This window comes from Protopterus annectens, chromosome 11.part0 (assembly GCF_019279795.1).
Source record: "Protopterus annectens isolate FY-2018-M chromosome 11.part0, PAN1.0, whole genome shotgun sequence".
Lineage (NCBI taxonomy): Eukaryota > Metazoa > Chordata > Ceratodontiformes > Protopteridae > Protopterus > Protopterus annectens.
In genome coordinates this window covers 980,867,573-980,892,888 of record NC_056745.1, presented here as the reverse complement: position 1 = coordinate 980,892,888, position 25,316 = coordinate 980,867,573, and the positions used below count along the sequence as shown (strand labels likewise).

The 25,316-nt window shown below is 42.1% G+C and overlaps 1 protein-coding gene across 1 annotated transcript in view; it reads right to left on the bottom strand.

Moving 5' to 3' along the window:
- The window catches only part of SFMBT2 (Scm like with four mbt domains 2), a 2,938,510-nt gene that overhangs the window by 529,631 nt on the left and 2,383,563 nt on the right, over positions 1-25,316 (bottom strand). Inside the window, 1 exon segment of the mRNA XM_044088354.1 lies at positions 10,193-10,302. Within this exon segment, the coding sequence (XP_043944289.1) occupies positions 10,193-10,302 (110 nt within the window).

The following is a 25,316-nucleotide window of genomic DNA, read 5'->3' as shown; positions in this document are numbered from 1 at the left end:
ATTCTGGGGTGACTGATCAGACCCTGGACTATGCGCCTGCCCAGGGTGAGACTGAGCAGAAGTAGTCAGGGACTCAGATGGGAGAGGGACAGAAGGGTTTCAGGGAATCCCTGTCTTCCTCCTTGTGTAATCCAAGGCCATAAAGTCTGAAATCAACCTGGTCAGAAGAGGAGAAGCAAAAGAGGGGGTAGGAGATGGCCCCCTTGCCGGATGGGCAGGGGAAGAGAGAAGCCCCAACTTAATCTGAGCCTTGAGAAAGAACCTCATCATCCTGTCCATATCGGAAGGGAGCAGACTCTTGAAGGGCCTAGAGGAGGCGGATGACCTAGCCGGGGATGGGTGCCTAGATTTCATAGACCTCCCCTCTAAAGAACAAAATCTGTGTTTGGAAGTGAAGGGGAACACTTCAAGCCAGAACCCAAGGGAGAATCATCAATAATAATAGTGGGATCCGACAATGATCCCAGATCCGACCTCCTTGGATCCGAAGACAAAGTAGGATCCAAGCGCTTGAGTCCCACATGCCTCTGATCTGAGGAAGCTGGATCCATGGCTGACCAGGGTCTGACCTGATGCGAAGGCCTTAAACCAAAGACCTTGGATCTGGGAGTGGACTCCTGTCACTTCAGATCCAAGGGCTTTGAAGCAGAAGCCCCAGATTCGAGAGAGTCACGGATAGCATCAGATCCGATGGAGTCGAGGCTGGGGTCGGATCCAAGGCACTTGGATCTGACAGCCTCTCCTTTTTGGAGGAGGAAGACCCCAGAGGCAGGAGTGTCTTCTTTTTGTGCTCTGAGAGTACAGACTTGGCAGGGGACTGAGCTAAGGGACCCCCATGAGCCAATCTTTTCAGAAAGAGCTTATTTTGCATAATACTCACATTAACAGAACAGATTCCTCAAACAGTCAGAGGGAGATTACTGTTAAGCAATATTAAACAGAGGGCTTAATTCAGAAAGGTAACTTGTAAGTGTTAGCCTGGTGTATACCTCACTGTAAACATTTTAAAGAGACAGCCCCATCGTGGTGCTGCACCACTTTGAGTACTTTGTTGTGCAGATCTGCAGTGGGCTACCCCTGCATTCTACTGAAAATGGTAATGAGGCATTCTGGAGGAGTGGCTTATGATAATTAGCCACATGCTCTTCTTTAGAATTGCCTGTAGTGAAGCTTTTATGCAGCCGAGCGACTGAGTAAATCACCACCACTGGCCATATTAATGAACACAGCCAGTAGCTGACACTCACCCATTGCTTCCAGTGGGTGTGCCTGTGGGTAGTTTACTAGACAATTAGTGGTGGAGGTGTATGTGTGTATCTGCAGGTGTGAGTGCAAGCAGAAGGTTCAGTCTCTTCAGGTGCGCTAAAGTATCATTGAGCAGCCAGACTTTTTTTTTCTACATCATTAAAGGAGGCAAACACACATAATAAATGATAAAACATTTATATTAATTAAACAAACAATTAAAATCTGGCAATACAATTTATCTTAATGACTAAAGAGCACTAGAAGGAAAATGGCAGTTGCTAAGCAAATACATAATTTCATTGCTCGCGTAATCTGTTGTTAATGTTAAAATAAAAATACAAAATTGCAATTGTTTAATTTATTTACATTTATGTTTTATCTGCACAATGTACTTCTAAATCATTTAGTGGATATAAACTCAGTGCATGGTTCTCTAAGAAGAAGGAAACAAAAATAAAATATGGATAAAGAGTCAAGAAAATGCAAAATTAAGTGCAAATGAACTCTACAGCCACCCCGCCCGATATGCATGCAATAGTGCATCGACAAAGCAGCAGAATCGGAGAAACAATGCAAGAGAACACCATAGCACCATTACAGACAGACATTTTTTAACAGAATTAAGTATATTTTTTTCTTAAATAATGTCATTGTATAATAGCACTAACCAACTCTGTAGTGTGGTATATTCAAGATTTACCCATGGTTGGCTTTGTTTAACCACACCAACCATGGGTAAATCTTCAATATACCACATCTACGTTGTCGGTTATTGCTATATTACACCATTAGGAGAGGGGTTGAAATGCATCAATTCAAGCTCATGAAATCCTTGGAAACATCAAACTAAGTTATCTTCTTAGAAGTGATTATGCAACATGCTTGTTTGATCATTAACTTTGAATATCACAAAAAGGCATTCTTGTGAGTAAAGCTATTTTAGTCTCGTATTTATGCTATACTTACCCTTGATTGTACTTCACATAAAACATAGTATAGTATACATACAAATCAAGAAATGTATACCAAAAATGGCCTGGGGGGTGGCTTTGACATAAGCATATACTATTTCACCATTACAGTTATTAAACCTACAGTATTAAATGAAAGGGATTTAATGTTTTATGCATTAATAACATTAATTCCTTATGGGCTCTTCACTTAACCGTTAAAAAATGTCTGTCTGTAATGGTGCTTTTGTGTAAGTGTAGTGAGTTAAAGCAGGTGAGAGGCAGACCCCATCTGTTAAACTGCACATAATTGAGTGAATTGTTACTAAGATACAGCAGTCATTAAGCTTTAGAGTGTTTTAATGACTGTCATGCACTTAACTGTATGTAACAATAGCATATAAATACAATACAAGTGACAATCCTTACACAGGGTAAGGATTGTCACTTGTATTGTATTTATATGCTATTGTTACATACAAACAAGCATGTTGCATAATCACTTCTAAGAAGATAACTTAGTTTGATGTTTCCAAGAAAAAAATATACTTAATTCTGTTAAAAAAAGTCAATAAATTTTAATGGACATTTGATCTCAAACTTGCCCATTGACTTATACCATGAAATTAACCTACATATGAGTAGGAAAGGAAAGCTAACAGCATACTCTTTTTTTTCTTCAAGAGCAGCACAATGGTTTACAGCAGCATCTGTGCATATACTACTGTAAAAAACTGTTTTGCCACCTTCCCTGGAAAATAATGTGCATCATTCAATAGCAGTAACTGTTTAACATTGACAGCAAAAAGTTAACAGAGAAAACAATGAAGCAACCCAGCTACACACATTTCATTTATGGAGCATGGCACCTCCTGGGCCTAATACTGTACAATGGTGCCTTTTTGCAGTGTCAGAACTGGGCTATCTTCAGCAGAAAGTAGAGACCTTTTTAAAGAAACAGAGGAGGTAGAATGTTAAGGCAGTTAAAAGGGCAGAATAGTCAGGCTTACTGTTCCTTTCTGCCTTCACTAAAGTAATGAGTAGAGTGGCATTAAAAAAAGAATAAGGAAAACAAATTGACCCTGAGGATATTCTTTTTATTTGCCAGGTGTGATCAAGGCATTTCTCCACAAAACTGGTACAGTCACAAGGCAAACTCTTCAATGAGGTAGTAGTGTATGCTGAAAAAAAAAAAAGTTATGTACTTACGATAACATTCCATCTGTGTTGTCCATTTTCATTCTATCCTCAACTATTGGGATTGGATCCAACTCAGCCATTACTCGTGGCCACCAAAAAGCTCTCAAGCTCCTCCCTTACCCATAATGCATCAACCCCTAACACACCTCAGATCTTGTTTGCTAGTGTATATAAAGTAGGAAGTACTAATATAATATTCCTGACAGAAGAAACCATACCTGGAGCTCAACATGAGGGACAGTGGTGTCCTTATAAGCTCTCATTCTTCCAGAAATCAACTGTGAAAAGGTTGGGGGTTAGTGGCTGAGAAGTTGATGAAGAATGAAAATGGACAACATAGATGGAACATTATGTTAAGTGCATAACTTTTTTATCTGATTTTGTCAATTGTCATTCTTTCTATCTTCAACTGTTGGGACAGATTCCCCAGCTACCTAAAACCGCAGGTGGACTTTAAAGAAGGATATTCCTGAGCACAGCTGAGCAAAAGGCTGGTCTTCCCCAGTTGTAATGAGTAATAAAGGTATGAGGATTGGTCCAAGCTGCAGCCACACAAATCTCGTCCATGGAAGGCCTGGAGAGAAACACTGAAGAATGGAAGAAGTTGCCATGGACCTAGTTGAATGGGCTCTTAAAGTTTTTGGTAAGGACAGACCCAACTTGTTGTAGACAAGTGATATGCAATCCATCAGCCATCTGGTTAAAGTCACCTTTGCAACTTATTTGCTCAATCTAGAATCTGAAAATGAGACAAATAATTGATCCATCTGCCTAATTTCTTTTGTTCCATTTAAGTAAAAATGTAATTGTCTGTGGACATCCAATAAATGCAATATATATTCACCTTTGTTTGCAAATTTGGTAACAATGCTGGCAGATTAATGGACTGGTTGATATTAGATTCTGACACCACCTTAGGAGGGAAAGAAGGGTTGGCATGTAATGTTACTCTATATCCCTATGAAAAACCAAATAGGGAGGTTTAGATGCCAATGCTTGAAGTTCTAAAATTCTTCTAGCAGAGGTAATGGCCACTACAAAATATAGTTTTCTAGGTCAGGAATTTAAGATCACATTGCGCTGCTGGTTCAGAGGGAATGAATTAAGACCTGTAGTACCACATTTAAATCCCATGGTGCAGTAGGATCTTTATAGGAAAGTCTCAGCAAGAGACTGCCTCTCAAAAAAATCCTTACAAAGCTTAGATGAAGCCAAGGAAGAGCTGTCAGATCCATTATGAAAGCTAGATACTGCTGCTACCTGAATTCTAATGGTTGAGAAGCTAGTTCCTTCATAAAAATCATTGCTAAAAATTCAAGAACACTTTGTACAGGAGTTGAGAAGGGGATCATTATCTTTCTGATGTGCCCAAAAATCAAACCTTTCAATTTACTTCTGTAAGGTTTTCTTGTAGAAGCCTCATGGGAAAATAAAAGTATACAATGGGCTGGGGAAGAGAGCATCAGTTATCTGGCTATTAAATGAAATGGAGAAACCACACTGCTAGCTTGAGATTTGGGATATCCGAATAATTCATGCCTATCGGATGAGACAGGAGGTCTGGAATCGGATCCAGAATCCAAGGTGGGTAAAGTAGATGCCGCCAAAGGAAGGAGAACCAAGGGCTGCCTTGTAGGACCTGATCTGATCGAATCCACCACCAAAGGTATCTCCTGCATGCCTCAATGATTCTTATTTGGGCTGACATGTGTTGATAAAGAATTGACCATTATGTTGCTAGCATCCATTGAAGAATTCTCATATGAAATCTTGCTAGAAGAACTAAAATTATGGCCACTGACACTGACCCCAAAGCTAGAAGAATTAGCCAGGCTGAAATTGTGGTACTGTGAATTATCTTCCTGACCTGGAATCTGACAGTCTGCACTCTTGAGAGAGGAAGAGAAGCTGTCATGGATATGTTGAAAACTGCTCCTTTGAATTCCAATGTTTGAGACAATTGTAAATGAGACTTGTTGTAATTTATCATTATCCTCAGATGGAAGCAAGTCTGGAGTACCTGATCTCTCACTCTTATTAGCAGATGCCTTGTTGGGGCGGTAATGTACCAGTCATCTAAGCATGGGAACACTTGGAATAAATGCAGTCTCAAGTGAGCCGCTACCATTGCCATGCATTTGGTGAACACCCTGGAGACTGTGGTGAGGCCAAAGTGCAGTGCTCTGAACTGATAATGGCTGGCTCCCAGCCAGAAGTGTAAATACCTTCTGGATTGCCTGTTCATTTTTATGTGATAGTACACATTCCGAAGGTCTACTAAGCACATCCAGTCATTCTTGCCCAAAAAGGGCAGAATGCACTGAATCATGACCATCCAAAACTCTGTGTGTCGAACTGATTTGTTCAAGTTGTTGAGATCCAAAATTGGTCTCCAGTCCCCTTTTTTCTTTGGCACTAAAAAGAATCTTGAATAAGTTCTGGATTCTATCTGGTCTGATGGGACCTCTCGGAAGACTCTTTTTTTTTTTTTTTTTTTAGCAGCTTTCTTATTTCTATTGCTGCTGCTGCTTTCCTCTGACTGGCTGGAAGATCGGGAAAGTCTGATACAGAAGGAGGAGGGATGGAAAAAGGAATAATACAACATATGGATATGATCCTGTGCACCCACATATCTTTTATGATGTCCAGCCAGGCTGTCTGGTGCAGGGATAATCGACCCCCCCCCCCGATTGCCACCAGAGGGGGACAACCCGGCCTTCTTTCAGGAGCACTGGTAGGGTTTATCGGAGAAAAAAATCTCTGGACCTCTGGTTCTGCAGTCATCCTCTGTGATTTGAGCATCGTCTTCCATTCAAGTTCCTCTCTCTGCCCCTTGGGGACCATCTCCATGTGTATCTTGAAAAGGAACAGCGACTTTATGAAGCACATTTTTCAAAAATCTCATTGATTCCTAGAAAAGGATCTCTGAGGAATTGAAAATTGCATGCCCACTGCAGAGTGGGTCTTTCCATCTTTCTCACAACTGGAGAGTGTGTCTTTAACTTTACAGCCAAACAATGAACTGTTATCACAGGGTGCACTGATGAAAAAAGAATTGAAGGGGTCCACAAAATCAGAAAAGCGCATCCAGGCATGCCTCCTGATGGAAATGCCTGAACCTAGCACCACTGAGGCACCTTCAGCTGCATGCCAGATAAGCTTCATGGATGAACTGGAAATAGATTGTAGGGTAGCCAACTCTGAGTCTCGGTAGTAGTAGTCCTAGAAGGGAATTTGATAGTTCCTTTATCAAGTCCCTTTGTAGCCTTGTAAAGTGTGCCAAGTAGTTCAGCGACCTGAGGGCAAAGGTTGCTGAAGCATGAACATGCTTCCCAAAACTATCCAATACCCTAGACTCCCTGTTAGGGGGATGGACAGAGGAACTCTGTTCAGCAAGTTCCTTCTTGGTGGCCGCCGCCATGACTATACCATCTACTACTACTCCTTTGCTCCAAAATTCCCTACCTACAGGTAGAGCCAGAATCAAATCTGGTCTTTTGGGGATTGGCTCAACTGTGCCAGGCTCCTTTCACACCTGCCTAGAGATCAATTCAATGAGCACATCGGCAGACCAAGTAACCTAGGATGTAGACAGGCCAGCTCCAAAGGCCTCCAGGAATACCAATTCCTCTGGAGAAGGGTTATTGGAGGACCAACCATCCCTCTGTTTACGGATCTCAAGAATGTCTCAGAATGAGTGAGATGTTTTCAGGTGATGATCTCAGGAGGAACTCTTCCCCTTCACTGGAATCAGTATCTTCCGTGATGGACTCCAGAGGGGAGTCCAAGTGCCTTTTCTTGAGCTTCCTCTTCCTAGGGACTTCCTCAGTGGGATGTTCTGGTGAAGTGTCCAAAGAGATTATAATACCCTGCGGGGTAGCCTGGAGACTTTGAGCTGGCTATCCCTGTGGCATAGAATGATGTGGCTTTAGGCACAGAGACATCTGGGATCCAGACAAAAGATCCAAGAGGGGACAGACAGTCCATCTTGCTGAAGTACAGAAAACTCTCACCACCATCTCAAAGGCAGTACACCCCGGGAAGAAAGCAGCCAATGCAGCCGAGAAGCCATGCTTCCGCCCCACTGGCTCCATCTGCCCCAAGGGCAATCAATCTGAAGTGAAGGTCAGAGCTGAGCTGTCCAGTGCCAAGGTTCCTAGGGGCAGAGACAGCTCCGACAACTTCGTAGTCGACTGTAACACCTCAAATCTGACAGGGATGTTATGGATGTGAGTGTCATCTGGCTCCAAAATCATCAGAGCTGGAGCGCTTAGAGACTTCCTCAGAGCCAAAGGTACAAATATCTTTGGATCCGATCCAGATGGTCCAGGTACACTCAGATCTAGGGGCTCCAAAATGGATGGACAGATCAGAGAAGGAGGTGACAGAGGTGGGGTAGTATGAACTAGAGCTTCCTGACCCAAAGGGGTAGGAGCCAGGAGAATGCCCATCTGTATCTGCACTGAGAGAAATCTCATCATCATTCTGTCCATATCAGCTTCAGTCAGATTTCTGAAGGAAAGAGAGGAGGCTAAGGATGGGGACTTATCTTAAAGTGTTGGTGTTCCATAAAAAGGAGAAGGTTATCTGGAAGGTACCGGATCTATAATAGGTGAGTATCTAGCTCTTGGTAAGAGCCTCAGATCTGAATGGCTTGGATCTGAGGACGCCATTGGTGGATCTGACACTGACATAATAGTAGTAGTCTTCAGATCCAATTTATGTTTTCTCTTTGGTGGCTCTGTAGATGAAGAAGTTGAGGATCCTGAAAGGTCTAGAAGACTTAGTGGAAGGCTCCTTAGTTTCTGACCTGGAGGGTTGAGCTCCAGCAATAGCCTCAGAGAAAGATACAAGTAGTAACCCTTTCAAAATAAACTTAGTTTTCTGGTCCACAATGGCATACGGATTCAAGTTTTTACAAATATGACAGTCTATCTGAAAGCGATCCAGGCCCAAACAATAACTACATAATGAATGAGCATCGAACATGGGCAACTTGTACCTGCACTTTTGGCACTTTTTAAAACCAGAAGGGACGACTTCTGACATCTTAAACTATATTATACAAAAAAGGGATAAGAGGAAAAGTCGTTTTTTTTTTCCTTCTTTTTAATAGGAAAAGAGAAAGAAAGAAATAAAATGATGGTATGAAGAACTACACTAAGTAGTATAAAGGGAGGAAATATGAACAACTACCACCAACAATGGTAAAAAATCTACACTGAGTGTAAGAGGGAGGATTTATAGCAAAGAATACTATATACTATTATAGAAAAATAGAAAATTGACAAAAGGTTTATCGTTAAATCCAATTGTTCGAGAGCTCAAGGCAACCATATCTAATCATGAAAGCTGCAAATGAGATCTGAGATATGTTAGGGGTTGGTACATTATGGGTAGGGAGGAGTTCCAGAGCTTTTTGGTGGTCACAAGCTAAAGTAAAGATTAAGTCGAATCCAAACCCAATAGTTGAGGACAGAATGAAAACTGACAACATCAGACATAGTTTCAGCACTGGACCAGATCCAAGAGGGGCAATTAGTTTTTTACCTAGCCCATGATCCATACATTCAAAGAACAAAAACAAAGTTGTTTCTTAGTGCTCAGGGGCTATGTTCCTTGTCTATTTTCAGATCTGTGCTCTGGCTTACATCCTTAATTCCGTAATTCTTATTTTACACGTGTCCATGCTGTAAAACTTCAGATATTTTAGCAGTCTCCCTCACTGGTTATCATTGAAATGGCACAGTTTTAGGGTGTCTAAATATCCTAAGTGATCAGTGAAGTGTGTACTCATTAGCTGAAACAGTGAAAATTCTAAGATGTGCCAGATGGGAAACTAGCAGTGTACTTAATGGAATATAACAAGACACACAGCAACAGAGGAGAGACAGCAAGCAGCAGAGTTCATACTACATTAACAGTTTTAATGTATTAAATAGCAACATTTCCCTTTTTTTTTCCTGCCTAGAAAATATGATTGATATGTAATGCAAAATCTGAAGTATACCAGTCCAGTAATACACTAATAAGACAGTTGGAAAACCTCTGAAGACAACAAGCAAGAAGATGACAGTTTAATGAGGATAAAGATACACCTTGATATGCTGTCTCCATAGCGCAGAGGGATAATTTTGACTGTAGTCCCGATAACCCAGGACTGACCATCATTCAGCTAAGGTAGATACGAGTGAGTGGCCAATACCAGCTTGCTCATCTTGGGGGATGGGAGGCAGCCCAACCCACTGCTTGAGAGCTGCTCAGAAGAAACAACAGTTACTACATGCAGCAGAGCAGGGATTTTGTACTGTAGCTGGGATTTAATACATGCATGCATGCAAGCACATATCTACAACTAGACAAACATTATGAGAGCAAATGTGGACCAGGCTGCCACAGAGGGTAGTAAGAAATATGGCTAAGTAATAACCCTGAGAGCAGCCAGAATGATGGCTAACAGTGACAAGCTCTAACCCATGGGGAAAATGGACTGGTTGAGCATGGAAGGGCTGATGATATGAAAGAAACAAGGATTAAAAAAAAACAAAAAAAAAAACAAAAAAACACCTGCAGGTGGGAGGTGGGGGTGGGGGTGGGGGGGAGTTGATACATCTGCAGAGATTATATTATGAGATACCACCATAGGTGCTTTTACAAAAAGTAATCAGTTCAACAGAAATAAAACTTAGGTTTCCCAGTCATCACTTGACTCAAATTTACCAGTCAGTATTACCGCCTTTAAAATCTATTTATTAAGTCTAAGACAACTGGCTGCTTCACAATATGATACCTACTTGGCTTTTAGTGTTTCTTCCTGAAAGTTCCACTGCTTGTCTTCCACAAGCTGTAATTCCCGCAGTACCCGTCCTGGTTTATATGCTGCATTAATTAACATGCTAAGAACCTAGGAACAACATATTAAAGATAGTAAATACCACCATCTACCTGACTGGTAAAGTGACTATAAACAAGAAAAAAAGGCTGACTATAAAAAGTTGAAAAGAAATAGGCACTTCTGTGCAGAGCCCCTCAGTGAACATGCTTCTACTACAATAAGGCCTAACAAAGTCTTACAAAAAGTAATCAGTTCAACAGAAATACAATCTGATTAATCTTATTCTTAAAATACTGAGTAAATATTTCTATTGATACACTTCTTGATCAGTATTTTTAAAAATCTTTATTAAATAATGACTGAAACAACATAGTGATACTTCTCATTATTTACATGTATATATGTATATATATATATATATATATATATATATATATATATATATATATATATATATACACACACACACACAGACACGCATTTTCTTTTTAACAATTATCATTTACTCCATTATACAAATTGCTCAGTTCTTGCTTCTCTTTAAAACTCACTCTTCCTCCTCCTGAACATTATTCTGTATGTATTGTTCCCACAAATTCCATTTATTTCATGGCAATTTGCTACTTCCCTTTTGTGAAATGACTTCCAGTACTTTTACCCCATTGGCAATACTCAGCAGTTCAATTACAGTTGGCTTGGAGTTTGATTTCCATTTTCTAGTAATTGCTTTTTTATCAGCCAATGACATTAAATCTAGTAAGGTTTTACTATATTTTGGCAATTTAGAGTCTAAGTATCAGCTCAAAAGAATAATTTCCTTAATTAAGTAAGTCATTTTTAAAATCTGCGAAGTAATTTCCTAAAAGACACTCAAAAGCCCTCTCTCTTTCTCATTACACCTCCAGTATTTATTGTCTACATGAGGAAAAACTCTTTGAAGTTTACTTGGGGTATAAAGTTACCTATACAAACCCTTCCCAGAAAAATCCTATGCATTCTGGACTTTATTGCATACCTGGGAGCCATACAGATATCCTCACATTGCTCCTTTGCAAATTGTTTATCCAGTCTCTCTTCCCAATCTCTTCTGACCACCTTCTGATATATTCTTATAGTTATCATTCAATACGTTATATGCCCTACTGGTTGTCCTCTATACGACTGCATGTTCTTAATTTCATGGTTAAAAACCAGCATTAAAAAGTTTGAACATACAGAAGACCGAACACTCTAAATATAGAACATACAAAAGATTGAGAAAGAAAAAAAGTGTTTCCGCTCCCAATTTTCACACAACCCCCTCCCCCCCCGCCAAAACACTAACCTCAAATTCGTCTGAATAGTGGCAGTGTTGCAGGAAGGTTTTTACTAAGTTAAGGCGTAGGGTTAGGGTGGGGAAAGGGGCAGTGTTAGGGTTTGCCTTAACACCCATTACTAAGATGGGCAGGGGGATCCACAAACCCCTGTACCACCTCCGCAATGAGTGCTAACTATAACCCTAATGTTGCCCTTTCCCCAAACCCTAACTTAATAAAAACTTTCCTGTAACACTGCCACTACACAACATACTCAGACACACAAACATACACTAATAACACTACATCTACCAACTTAACCCTAAAATACACACACTTGCATACAAACATACAAAACCTATCCTGCACCTATCATCTTCACAAACACACGCACACAGACACACACATTATCACCCCTTCCAATCCCACTCATCTTTCAAGATGAAAAACTGACAAAATAGTAATAATCCAGAAGGCAGAAAAGAGTTTGTCACATGATTTCTGAAAGTCTGAAGAAGGCTGGTATTTTCTAGTCGAAAGCGCTTAATGGAATAAAGTTTTAAAAGGTGTGTTTTAAAATAGTGTGTTTCTTGCGAATTCTGCCTTCTGGATTATTACTATTTTCTCATCTTTCAAGATGAAACAGTCCCTCACCATTATAAACATTTGGTTATCCATACATTAGATATAACATAATATATCATATCATATAAGCACCACCCCTGTCACTCCTCAACCAAACGAATGTTCGATAAAACTGAGGTAAAACACCCTAATAATTATTCCCTATTTAGTAGCAGTCTCTTAAAAATTCTGCTGAATGTCCATCCCAAAATCCTTTCTTTGTCAATTTCACATGCTCATTTCTAGCTAAATGAGTTTCCTGCAACATTTTTTGTCTATACTTGTAAGGTCATTTATATTCAATGATAATATTAAAACAAAGAGTTAGAAGGTCAAAAAAAACTAAATGAAAACTCCAGCCAAGCTAGAACTTCCGAGTGACCTCCCAAACCTCCTGTAACAGAAGCACATGGGATATATGCAAATGACCCTTATGAACATCAGGTGTTTCAGCTATGTGGCGATTCTGATTGCCCATGACCTTTACATTTGAAGTCGTTTTAATGGACAATTTCAGGCCAATAAAGCCAAACCCCACTAGCTATGGATATGCATATTTCGGCTTTGTTATGACCTCATCAGGATAGCATAAGCAGAGTGTTTGACTAAGCATGAGAAACACAGGGTTGTTATACCCAGCTGATGTCCATCTTGGCTGGAGTTTTCATTTAGTTTTTTCTGATTGTTTTTTCAGTGTGACCTTCTAACACTTTGTTTTATTTTGTTATTTGGGATATTTTGCAGTCACCCTAATGATAATGGACATCAGCTGGGTATAACAACCCTGTGTTTCTCATGTTTAGTCAAACACTCTGCTTATGCTATGCTGACGAGGTCATAACAAGGCCGAAATATGCATATCCATAGCTAGTGGGGTTTGGCTTTATTGGCCTGAAATTGTCCATTAAAACGACTTCAAATGTAAAACTCATGGGCAATCAGAATCGCCACATAGCTGAAACACCTGATGTTCATAAGGGTCATTTGCATATATTCCATGTGCCTCTGTTACAGGAGGTTTGGGAGGTCACTCATTGGAAGTTCTAGCTTGGCTGGAGTTTTCATTTAGTTTTTTCATTCAATGATAATATGGAGACAGTAGCTATTACGATAAAAAGGCATTACTCAAACCTATTATATACATGAAAATGTTTTTCCAACTTTTGGCTTACCTGCACATGCTGATGTTTAGCAGTCTGCACTTTTAATGCAGTTGCTTCTACTCATCTGCATTTGAACCCATGTGACATTTTTAACACCATTTGCTTCAAAGAAAACATTCAAACAAAAGAATAAATAGATTTTCAGAACCCCCATTCTCTTATAATTTACAACAAACACTAAAAAAGTACAGTTTTGTACCTACCATAAATGTAGATGTTCGAAGATCCACATTGCTGCAGTCCTTACACTTGGGTAGTCCGCTGTCCTCGGTCGGCCCGAATATCAAAGTATAAGGCTGACGTCGGTCAAGGCGCATTTGACTGACATCAGGACGTCAGGGTACAAATGCGCATGACCGACGTCATATCCTCAGTCTTTTCTTGCCCCAGATGTCAGAAGACCCTATAAATAAAGGTCAAAACCAAAAGACAGCAAACAACCAACCAACCACCCTTGCACTAACTATATGTACAATATATACAATATATACAATATGTACAACCAAACCCACACAACCACCTCTAACTGCAGAGGGGAAGGAGGGAGGGTTAATTGGACTGCAGCAATGTGGATCTTCGAACATCTACATTTATGGTAGGTACAAAACTGTACTATGTTCTTCATCTCACATTGCTGCAGTCCTTACACTTGGGTAGAATCCCAAAGCAGAGGTAAGGGAGGATGGCTAACTACAAGGAAGCAGGAGCTGCCAAAATGCCCTGCAAAACAGCAGTGGCAAAACCAGCCCTGGATTTAGAGTAAAGTGGCAGGTGATAATGCCTAGAGAAAGTATGCACTGAACTCCAAGTAGCTGCCTCCAAAATATCCTTGGTTGCCACGCCTCAAAAAGCTGTTGATGTGGCAGTAGCCCTAGTGGAATGAGGCCTAATCCCAGCTGGAATCTCCTTGCCATGATGGGAATAACAGAAAGCAATGCAAAACCCAATCCACTTAGAAATAGTTTGTTTTGACACAGGCTTGCCCTGAAAACTCAAAGCAAAAGAAACAAACAACTGCTGAGACTGCCTGAACCCTTTAGTTCTGTCCAAATAATAACGCAACTGCCTGTGTACATCTAAAGTGTGCAAAATCTTTTCCCCTTTATTTTGGGGATTTGCATAAAAAGTAGGCAAATGAATAGTTTGGTTTAAAGCCACACTAGAAACCACCTTAGGCATAAAGGAAGGATTAGTACGTAATGATACCCTATCCTTATGGAAAATCAAGAAAGGCTCAACCGCCATAAGGGCCTGCAATTCAGAAACCCTTCTTGCAGAGGTAATTGCCAACAAAAAGCAGTCTTCCATGATAAATATTTCAACTCAGAAGTAGCTGCAGGCTCAAAAGGTTGTATAGTGAGTTTCTCCAACACAAAATTGAGATCCCAAGCAGGAGTAGGAGCTCTTCGGGGGTCTTATATTCTTTGCCCCTCTAAGAAATTGCTTGAACAAAGGATGAGAAAACAATGGTGGGACACAATCATAGTGAGCCGAAATTGCTGCAGCATGAACCTTAATAGAAGAGAAAGACAAACCTTTGTCCAGTAACTCAGTAAGATATTGAAGAGCCACACTCAAATTAGGCTCAGAAACATCAAAATCTTTTGCTGCACTCCAAAATAAAAATCTCTTCCATTTATCTGCGTACACTTTCCTTGTACTAGGCCTTCTAGCTTCCAAAATCACATTCAAAACTTGTTGTGGAAGTTGAGACCCTCTATGATTCAAAACAGAATATGCCAGGCCGTTAGGTGAAGAGAGTGAAGTTTGACATTCAGCAAATGGCTGTCCTCCTGTGACACCAGGTGTGGAATCGAAGGCAAAGGCCATGGAGGCTTCCGTACCAGACTTCTCAGTAATGGGTACCAGTGCTGTCGAGGCCAATCTGGAGCTATTAAAATCATCCTTGGCTTGTCCTGTCTGACCTTTAGAAGTACCTTTGGGAGGAGAGGCAGAGGAGGAAAGGCATACACATGAAGATTGCTCCAATTGAAAGAAAGAGCATCCACTTTCCAAGCTGTGGGATGAAACCTTTTTGTGCAAAACTTTGGCAGCTGATGGTTTAGTGGAGAAGCGAACAGATCTATGTCTGGAGTTCCCCATGACACTGTCAATTTCTGAAATACATGAGGATCCAATTTCCACTCGTGGGGATCCATAATTCGTCTGCTCAACACATCTGCTAAGGAGTTCTGTGCTCCTGGCAGAAACCTTGCCTGAAGATTGAGCTGTAAACTGAGAGCAGTGTCCCACAAAATCATTGCTTGCCTGCATAGAGGATAAGAATGCATTCCCCCTTGCTTGTTGATGTACCACATGACAGTTGTGTTGTCTGTTAGAATCAACACCTGCCCTGGAAGAAGTAAATCCTTGAAAGCTATTAATGCAAACTGGACTGCTAACATCTCCTTCAGGTTGATATGTAGATGTTGTAGTCTGGCAGGCCACTTGTCTTGTATCCACTTTCCATTTAGATGAGCTCCCCAAGCTTTGTCTGAGGCATCTGTCGTTAAAATCTGACTCGCCTCTGGCCGGGTCACAGAGAGTCCCTTGTTTAGGTGACATTCCTGAGCCCACCACAAAATTCCTTTTGAATGCAAGGTATTATTTGAATGACAGTGTCTAGATCCTGGCAGTGCTGTGTCCATACATTTTTGAGATACCATTGCAGCTTCCTCATATGCAGTTTGGCATTGGGAAGCACCAGAATACAAGATGCCATGAACCCTAAGGCTTGAAGGACTGTCCTTGCAGTCAGCCGGACTGATGAGATAGCTGATGGAAGTAAAGGGATAGACTCTTTTGTTTGTCCGGGGTTAAAAGGCCATCTGGGATGCTGTATTCAGTCTCACACCCAGAAAGCACATGTCCTGAGAGGGTACTAGACTGGACTTTATTTCGTTCACAGAATACCCCAGGCATCTTAGCACTGCTATCACATATTCCAAATGATGAAGAAGCTCTTCCTTCCTTGAGCCAGAATCAGGCAGTCGTCCAAATAAGGATAGATCTGTATTCCTTTTAGCCTGAAGAAAGCTATCACTGGAGCCAGAACTTTCGTGAACACTCTGGGCAGTAGATAAGCCAAAGGGCAATGCAGAGAACTGATAGTGAGAAGTCCCAGCTCGAAACGCAGATACTTCCTGCAACTTAGTCTGATAGGAACATGAAGGTAAGCCTCCTTGAGATCCAAAGTTACCATCCAATGATCTTTGCCCAGCAGAGGTAAAAGCTGCTGTAACGTCAACATTTTGAACTTGGGAATGTCCAGATAAGTGTTGAGGGTAGATAAATCCAAAATTGGTCTCCACGTGTTCCCCTTCTTTGGTACTAGGAACAGGCGAGAATAAAATCCTAGGCCCACTTCTGGCATAGGGACCGGCTGTATGGCCCTATTTGGAGTAACAGAGAAACTTGCTTGTGAGCCTCTATTCTTTGTTGAGGAGGAACGTCTGGCATGCCCTTGAAAGGAGGCAAGGTATGGAAATAAAACCTGTAACCGTGGTGTATGATATCCAATACCCATCTGTCTTGGGTAATTAAACTCCAATTTTCTTTGAAAAGTGCCAACCTTCCTCCCAAAGGTGCTGCCAGACGAGAAGGCTCTGGCAGCTGAAAAGGTAGGTCATTGGGTCTGTTTACGAAAGGACTGACCCCTGCCCTCACCCGAAGGCTGTGCAGGAGAACTCCCTGTTCTAGGCCTGAAAGAGCCCTGAGCTCTGCCCCTACCACGTCTAGATCTACCCCTAGACTGGGAATCATAAGAAGGATCGTCCACCCCTTAGTAGGCCAATTTCTACTAAACTTTGGAGGCTGGACCTGCAAAAAATCTTTAACAGTCTGCATAGACTTAGCCTTGTCTTCCATTTTCTTTAAAACTGCCTCAACAGGAGGACCAAACAACACGTCAGATTGTAAAGGAGCATCTAAAATCCTTGTTTTAACATGTTCAGACAAATTTTGATCCCTTAGCCAGGCGTGCCTGCGAAGAACTGACCCAGTGGCAGCCACCCTAGGCGAGGCCTGTACAGCATCAAAACCACATTGCAAAGAATGCTTACCCACCTGTTCAGAAACATGTACTAAATCTTGCAACTCTTTACAATCAATACCTACTGCCAGAGCATCAACCTTAGACTTCAATTGTGAAAGGAGATAGTTTTGGTATTTCAACATGTGAAACTGGCAATTCAAAGCCCTCATAGCAAGAGTGGAAGAAGTATAAACTTTCTTTCCCCATCTATCCAAGGCCCTAGCCTCTTTGTCTGCAGGAACCGGATTCTTTACAACAGAAGCCTTAACACCTTTAGGCCCCTGGCTAACAGTTTCTGGGTCTGCCCTAGGACTCTTAAAAGATACTTACGAGCTTCAGGCACCCTGTAATACCTATCCGGCTTAACAGGAGCAGGAGGCAAAGAATCAGGATTAAGAGAAGCCTCTGAAAAAACATCTTCCACTACATCCAAAACAGGAGGTATAGCCAAAGGCCTATGCTGGGGTAAAACAAAAATTCCCTAAGCCTTTTCCTGGAATCAGAGAAGTCTTGACCTTCCCACTTAAAATGCTCCCTCATGGAATGAAGAGTTTCTGAAAAGAAAAATCCTCAGGAGGAGAAGCAGAAGGAGTAGAATCATCCACATCCGAATCAGAATAAGGAGAGTACTCCTGCAAGTCTTCAGCCGAAGACTCTGATACATCTGAAGCCTGCTCAAAACCCCCAGCTCAGGCTCCATCCTAGGTCTCTTATCAGGAGGGGGCATAGAACCCCTAATCAAAGTAATCAAATCTTCTGCCATTTTAAGCATATGCTTCTTGGGCACAGTTCCTGAAGAGCTAGGGTAACACCAACTGAAGCTAAACCTGGCCTGCCCTGGGAGAAGCCTTTGAAACAGAAGGAGAGGGCCTAGCCACCCTAGGAAGGGAGGGAGTATAGTAACCTGAGAAGCCCCTCAGCCTGACTTGCCTCCTGAGAGGCCACATCTTGCAATAATAAAGTCTCACCCTGGGAACACAAAGAAACCTCCGGTGGAGCCACCGGCTCCACCGACACCTCTAAAGAACCGGCGTCCGGTACAGGCGGTTCTTCTAGCCTAGGCTTAACTGCTTTGTCCTTGCGCTTCTTGAAGCGGGCATCGGAGCATCCGGCGGCATTTTATAATTGCACCGCTTCCCAAAGACTAACCTTGCACAATCCAACCTTCTCTTTATAGTGCGTTTATTAAATCTAGCACAAGAGCGCAGCCAACAACGTCGTGCTCAGGCCCTAAGCAAGGAATACACAAAGTATGATAATCTCTATGCGGTATCTGTTTCCCACAAGAAATGCAATTATTGACTTTTTCTGACATCCGGTAAATCACTGAGGCAAGAAAAACTAAAATATTCCCCAACGGGTACTTAGCCAACTTTGAACTCGGTCTGAAACTTCGAAATCGAAAAATCTCAGAATGCCAACCGGCACTTGCAATGCTGCTTCTGCATCGGACCATGCGGCAAAAAAGACTGAGGATATGACGTCGGTCATGCGCATTTGTACCCTGACGTCCTGATGTCAGTCAAATGCGCCTTGACCGACGTCAGCCTTATACTTTGATATTCGGGCCGTCCGAGGACAGCGGACTACCCAAGTGTAAGGACTGCAGCAATGTGAGATGAAGAACATCAATGCATATTTTCAAAAAAATGAAGCTTATCTCTTCAGATAGGAACAGATATCCTAAACTGATGGTTTCACCCACAGGCATTACCTACTGTAAAACTAAGGTTACCCATGCTAAAGAAAATGTTAGAACCTATATTCTCGCTTACACCAATTGCTATCTGTCAATTTCTTACCTCTAGCACCCTCCTGTATGCTTTCAGTAAATATCAACTTGTTGCCCGAAGAAAAACAGCTGTCTACCTTTAGCTAAACAAAATTGTGAACTGCTATATTAAAACATTAAAGTATTAAAGCTGCTGGGAAGGCAACAACTTGTATAACTTATTCACTTTACAGAGTTTTAAATTAATTTTTTTCAATAAATTACTTGCCAATGTACCTTTAAATGTTAATTTTACTGTACCTTCTGCATTTTTCTCAGCAAAAAGTGCTCAGAGTTCTCATGATCAATTGCTTACTCTTATAAACAGCTGGTCTCCAAATAAAAGCAGTTTGCAATGAGGAAGAGAAAAGTACAGTTGTGTACACTTACCATAAATGTAGATATTCAAGTGTATTCACTGTTTTAGTCATTATATTTGAGTTATCTGCCTGCAGGTAGCCCTCAACCTGCCTGAATACCAGAGTCTTGGATTCCTGCGTCGGATGCTGTCCCTCCTTCCATGACGTCAGGTCGTCAGGGGTATAAAACATGCAGCCGATGCCATTACATCAGTTTTTATTGCCCCAGATGTCAGGTGCCCCCCAATGGGAAGCAATTATATATATATATATATATATATATATATATATATATATATATATATATATATATACAAGGTTATACCTCCAACAAAAAAGCAAATACACCAAACAGCTTTTAAGCATAGTAAAGGAGAGTAGAGGTATAGCCAAAAGAAGTCAGGGGGCTGGAGAGAGGGTAACCAGGAGTGCAACAGTGAATACACTTGAACATATACTTTTATGGTAACTGTACACAACTGTACTATGTTCTTCGTGTTTCACTGTTGCAGTCATCACATTTGGGTAGATTCCCAAAACTAAGGATGGGAGGAGGAATTTAGATAGCATTAGGACCAGCTATAAGGCCCTGCAAGATTGCAGTGGCAAAGCCAGCTCTGGATTTAGAGAAAATTGGTAAATGGTAATGCTTGGTGAAAGTATGTACAGAACTCCAGGTAGCAGCTTCTAGGATGTCCCTGGTAGGGACACCTCTGAGAAAGGCTGTAGAGGTACACGCAGCCCTGGTTGAATAGGGTCTAATCCACTGTGGGATAGGTTTTCCATGGTGCTTACAGCAGAAATTAATACAATGGCCTATTCATTTAGAAATGGTTTGCTTTGAAATAGCCTTCCCCTCTGCCCCTGCAGCAAATGTCACCAGCAGTTGCTCAGATTTCCTTTGAGGTTTAGTCCTGTCCAAGTAAAATCTAAGTTGGCTGTGCATATCTAAGGAGTGCAGTATCCGTTCCCTTTGTTCTGTGGATTAGAAAAGAAGGTTGGGAAATTAATGGACTGATTAAGAGCCACACTGGATACCACCTTGGGCATGAAGGAGGGATTGGTCCTGAGGGACACCCTGTCTGCATGAAAGATGATGAAAGGCTCCACTGCCATTAGGGCTTGTAATTCAGATACCCTTCTTGCTGAAGTGATTGCTAAAAGGAAGGCTGTTTTCCAAGAAAGGAATTTTAACTCTGCACTTGCAGCTGGCTCAAAAGGAGGAAGAGTGAGTTTTTCCAGTGCAAAGTTAAGGTTCCAGGCTGGAGTTGGGGCTCTTCTGTGTGGTCTTAAGGTTTTAGCCCCTCTGAGGAACTGCTTGAGCAGTGGATGAGAGAAAATGGGTGGTTCTGTGTTGTAATGAGCTGAAAGGGCTGAGGCGTGAGTTTTCATGGAGGAAAAAGAAAGGCCCTTGTGAAGCATCTCAGTTAAGTATTGAAGAATCCGAGGTAAATTGGGCGCTGCTGTGCCCATCCCTTAAGTTTGGTTCCAGGCACAGAATCTTTTCCTTTTTTCAGCATAAGATTTTCTAGTACTAGGCCTCCTTGCCTCCAAAATGACATCCAACACTTGTTTACTGAGGGATGGTAACGGAGAGATTAGGTAATTAGCCAGGCTGCCAGGTTCAGGGTTTGAAGCTGAGGGTGCAGAATCTGGCTCTCCTGCTGTGACAGCAGGGTAGGGATCTGAGGGAGGTGCCATGGAGCCAGCAGTGACAATCTGCGCAAGAGGGAGTACCAGTGCTGGCATGGCTAGTCTGGTGCAATCAGTATCATCCTTGATTTGTCCTGTTTGATCTTTAGTAGCACTTTGGAGAGGAGAGGCAGAGGAGGAAAGGCATAAACTGATAGATTTTTCCAGCTGAAGGACAGAGCATCCACTTTCCAAGCTTGTTTGTGGGGAGTCCTTGTGCAGAATTTGTCCAAATGGTAGTTCTGGGGGGAGGCAAACAGGTCTATATCTGGGCTCCACCATTTGTTTATCAACATGTTGAAAGTCTTTGGTTCCAGTTTCCACTCGTGTGGGTTCATGAGATTTCTGCTTAGTTCGTCTGCCAGTGTATTTAGTTTTCCTGACAGGAACTGAGCCTGTAGATGCACTTGGTAGCTCAAGGCTGTGTTCCACAGAGCCATGGCTAGTCTGCAGAGGGGGTAAGACTGGGTACCCCCCTGCTTATTTATGTACCACATAACATTGGTGTTGTCCGTCTTTACCATTAATTGTCCTGGAAGAATGCGGTCCTTGAAGGCTGTCAGAGCATTATGTACAGCTAACATTTCTTTTTGATTGATATGCAGGTGCATTTGACTTGGGTTCCATTTGCCCTGAATGCACTTCCCTGCCAGGTGAGCCCCCCCATGCATAGTCTGATGCGTCTGTTGTTAGGGTTTATGCGGCGGGGGTAGAGTGAATGGTAGTCCCTTGTTTTGGTGGCAGGCCTCTGCCCACCAAAGGAACTCTAACCGTAGACAAGGTATGATAGGAATCATTGCTTCTAGATCCTGAGAATGTTGACACCATAGGCTTTTTATATACCATTGTAGTTTCCATATGCAGTCTTGCATATGGAATTAATAGCATGCAGGAGGCCATGAACCCCAAGGCTTGCAGTATTTGCCTTGCAGATAGCAGGGTTTTTGTGGCCATTAGTTTGAAGTAAGTTGTGAAATGAATTTGTTTCTCTGGCGTGAGGAAAGCCATCTGGGAATTTGTGTTCAAGCTTGCTCCCAGGAATATAATTTGTTGACAGGGTACCAGATGTGATTTCTTTTCATTTATGGTGTACCCCAGACAAGTTAGCACCTTTTGTACAAATGCCAGATGATTCAATAGCATGTCCTGGCTTTCTGCCTGAATTAGACAATCATCCAGGTATGGGTAAATTTGAATATTTCTTTGCCTGCAAAATGCAATGACTGGAGCTAGGCACTTTGTGAATACCCTGGGCGCAGTAGATAAGCCAAAGGGCAGTGCAGAGAACTGATAGTGCATGTAGCCTGCTTTGAAGCGTAGGTATCTTCTGCAAGATATCCTGATTAGGATGTGCAGGTAGGCTTCCTTTAAATCCAGTGTTGCCAACCAGGCATCTTTGCCTAGCATAGGAAGCAACTGGTGAAGAGTTAGCATCTTGAATTTTGGAATCACCAAAAAGGTGTTCAAGATATAAAGTCCAGGATAGGACGCCATGAGTTGTCTTTTCTGGGTACCAGGAAAAGTCTTGAGTAGAAACCTTGTCCCTTTTCCTCTTCTGGTACAGTTTGAATAGCCTTTATGCTTAAGAGAGAGAGTACTTGCTTTTGAGCCTCTGCCCACTGATTTGGGGGTAGATCTGGCCAACTGTTTGGGGTTGGTAACGTGTGGACATGAAATCTGTATCCTTGGGAAACTATATTTAAAACCCATTTGTCCTAGGTAATGAGTTCCCAGTTTTTTGCCTGCAGAGAAATCTTTCCCCCTAAAGGAGCTTGAGAAGTGCTTGGAAGTTTTAAAGTTAAGTCATTGAGACAGTTTACCATAAGAGGGAGTCTTACTACTCCCTGATTTGGAAGTGGGAGCCCCCCACTGCTTAGTCCTGTGCGTACCCTGGGATTGAAGCCTGGGTGTTCTTCTGGTTCCGGGTTTGGACTGAAGGCCTGGAAGAGGCAGGAAAAGACCAATTCTTAGAGGGCCAATGCCTACTAAATCTTGGAGGCTGTACTTATAGGAAATCTTTAACAGTTTGCATAGATTTAGCTTTTTCCTCCATCTTTTTAAGTATTACTTCTGCTTTGTCGCCAAACAGGCGGCCCTGATTTAAGGGAGCATCCAGCAATTTGGCTTTAACATGATCTGACAGATTGCTCCTTAAGCCAAGCATGCCTTCTAAGTACAGACCCAGTGACAGCAGCCCTGCAAGATGCCTCTAGTGAATCAAAACCACATTGCAAAGTATGCTTTCCAACCTGTTCAGCAGAATGCATTAAATCCTGTAAATCCTTATTTTCCGCACAGGCAGGAATCAACATCATTTTCTGTTTAAGCAATCCAATAATATGCTGCTGATACTTTAACATATGAAACTGGCAGTTTAAGGCCCTAATGACCAAAGTTGCAGAAGTGTATACTTTCTTACCCCATCGATCCGGCGCCCTGGAGTCTCTATCAGAGGGGGTAGGATTTTTTGGCAGTAGTAGCCTTAATGCCCTTGGGTCCCTGTGAAATGGTCTCAGGATCCGCAGTAGGATTTTTAAAAAGGAACTTGTGAGAGTCAGGAACCTGTAATATCTATCAGGTTTTCTGGGAGCAGGAAGTAAAGAGTCAGGGGCCAAGCTAGATTCTGAAAAGGCATCATCAACAATGTCTAGTACAGGAGGGATAGCTAAAGGCCTGTGTTGGGGCAGGAGTAAGAAATCCCTAAGCTTCTTTTTAGAATCAGAGTAATCCTGGCTTTCCCAGCGAAAGTGCTCCCTAAGAGTATGCAGGGTTTCACCAAAAGAGAAATCCTCTGGGGGGAAGCAGAGGGAATAGAGTCCTCTGCATCAGAATCCTCCTAGGTAGATAAGGGTAAATCCTGGTCATCAGAGGAAACAGAAATTTCAGAATCCTGGTCAGAAGTATCATAAGCAAATTCAGTCCTAGGTCTCTTAGAGGGGGAAGGTTGGCTTCCCCTGATTAAAGTAATAAGGTCTTCAGCCATTCTTATCATTTGTTTTTTAGGCATAGAGGCCTGACCATGCGGTCTGGGTGTCAATTTTATAGGCATGGTTCGAGTTTTAGGCCTTGAAGAAGAAGATGGCATCGGTTTAATATGCAAGTCAGTAGGCCTGAATACACCCTCAGAAGCCGGTGCCTGCACAGCGGCTCCGGACCCATCCAAGGTAGAAATATCTGCAGGTTCCACAGTTGAAGCATCTCGCGGCATACCGGACTCCGAATGGATGTCAGTAGAGGCCTGCGAATCTGAAGTAGTGGGTATCAGGGGCTGCGAAAGTACCTCACTGAGTACTGGCGAACTGGCTTAGGAGAAGCGTCGTCGGCAGCTTTGGACCTAGGCAGTCTGTCTCTTTCTTTATCTTTGTGTTTTTTCGGAATGTCGGTAGTCGGATGGCTTACCAAAGACATATCTGGATAATTGAACTGAGTACCAAAATATTCAGAAGCGTAAATATACCGACGATGAATAGTTTGTTGCTTAAATAAGGCACAAAACTGACAGCGAGGTACGTTGTGGTCAGGGCCTAGGCAAGGAATACAGTATGAATGAAAATCTTTGTGAGGTATTTGCTTTCCACAAGAAATACAATTATTGACTTTTACTGACATTGGTTTAGAGCAAGAAAATGTTTTCCCAACGGGGTACTTAGCTTTAGTTTAAGACTTCGGTTCTGAAACTCGAAATCGAAAATTTCAGGAGTCTGCCGACCGGCACTTGCGAACTGCTTCTGCTTCGGGCACCGCATGGCACGAAAGATTGACGTAATGGCGTCGGCTGCATGCTTTATACCCCTGACTACCTGAAGTCACGGAAGATGAGACAGTAATCGACGCAGGACCCAAGACTTTGATAATCAGGCTGCCTGAGGGCTACTGCAAGCAGATAACCCAAATGTGATAACTGCAACAGTGAAACACGAAGAACATCTGATAGTGCACGGAGCCTGCTCTGAAGCGTAGGTATTTTCTGCAAGATTCCCTTATTGGAATGTGCAAGTAAGCTTCCTTTAAGTCCAAGGTTGCCAACCAGGCATCTTTGCCTAGCATAGGAAGCAGCTATTGAAGTGTTAGCATTTTGAATTTTGGGATTACCAAAAAGGTGTTTAGAATAGAGAGGTCCAGGATAGGACGCCAGAAGCTGTCTTT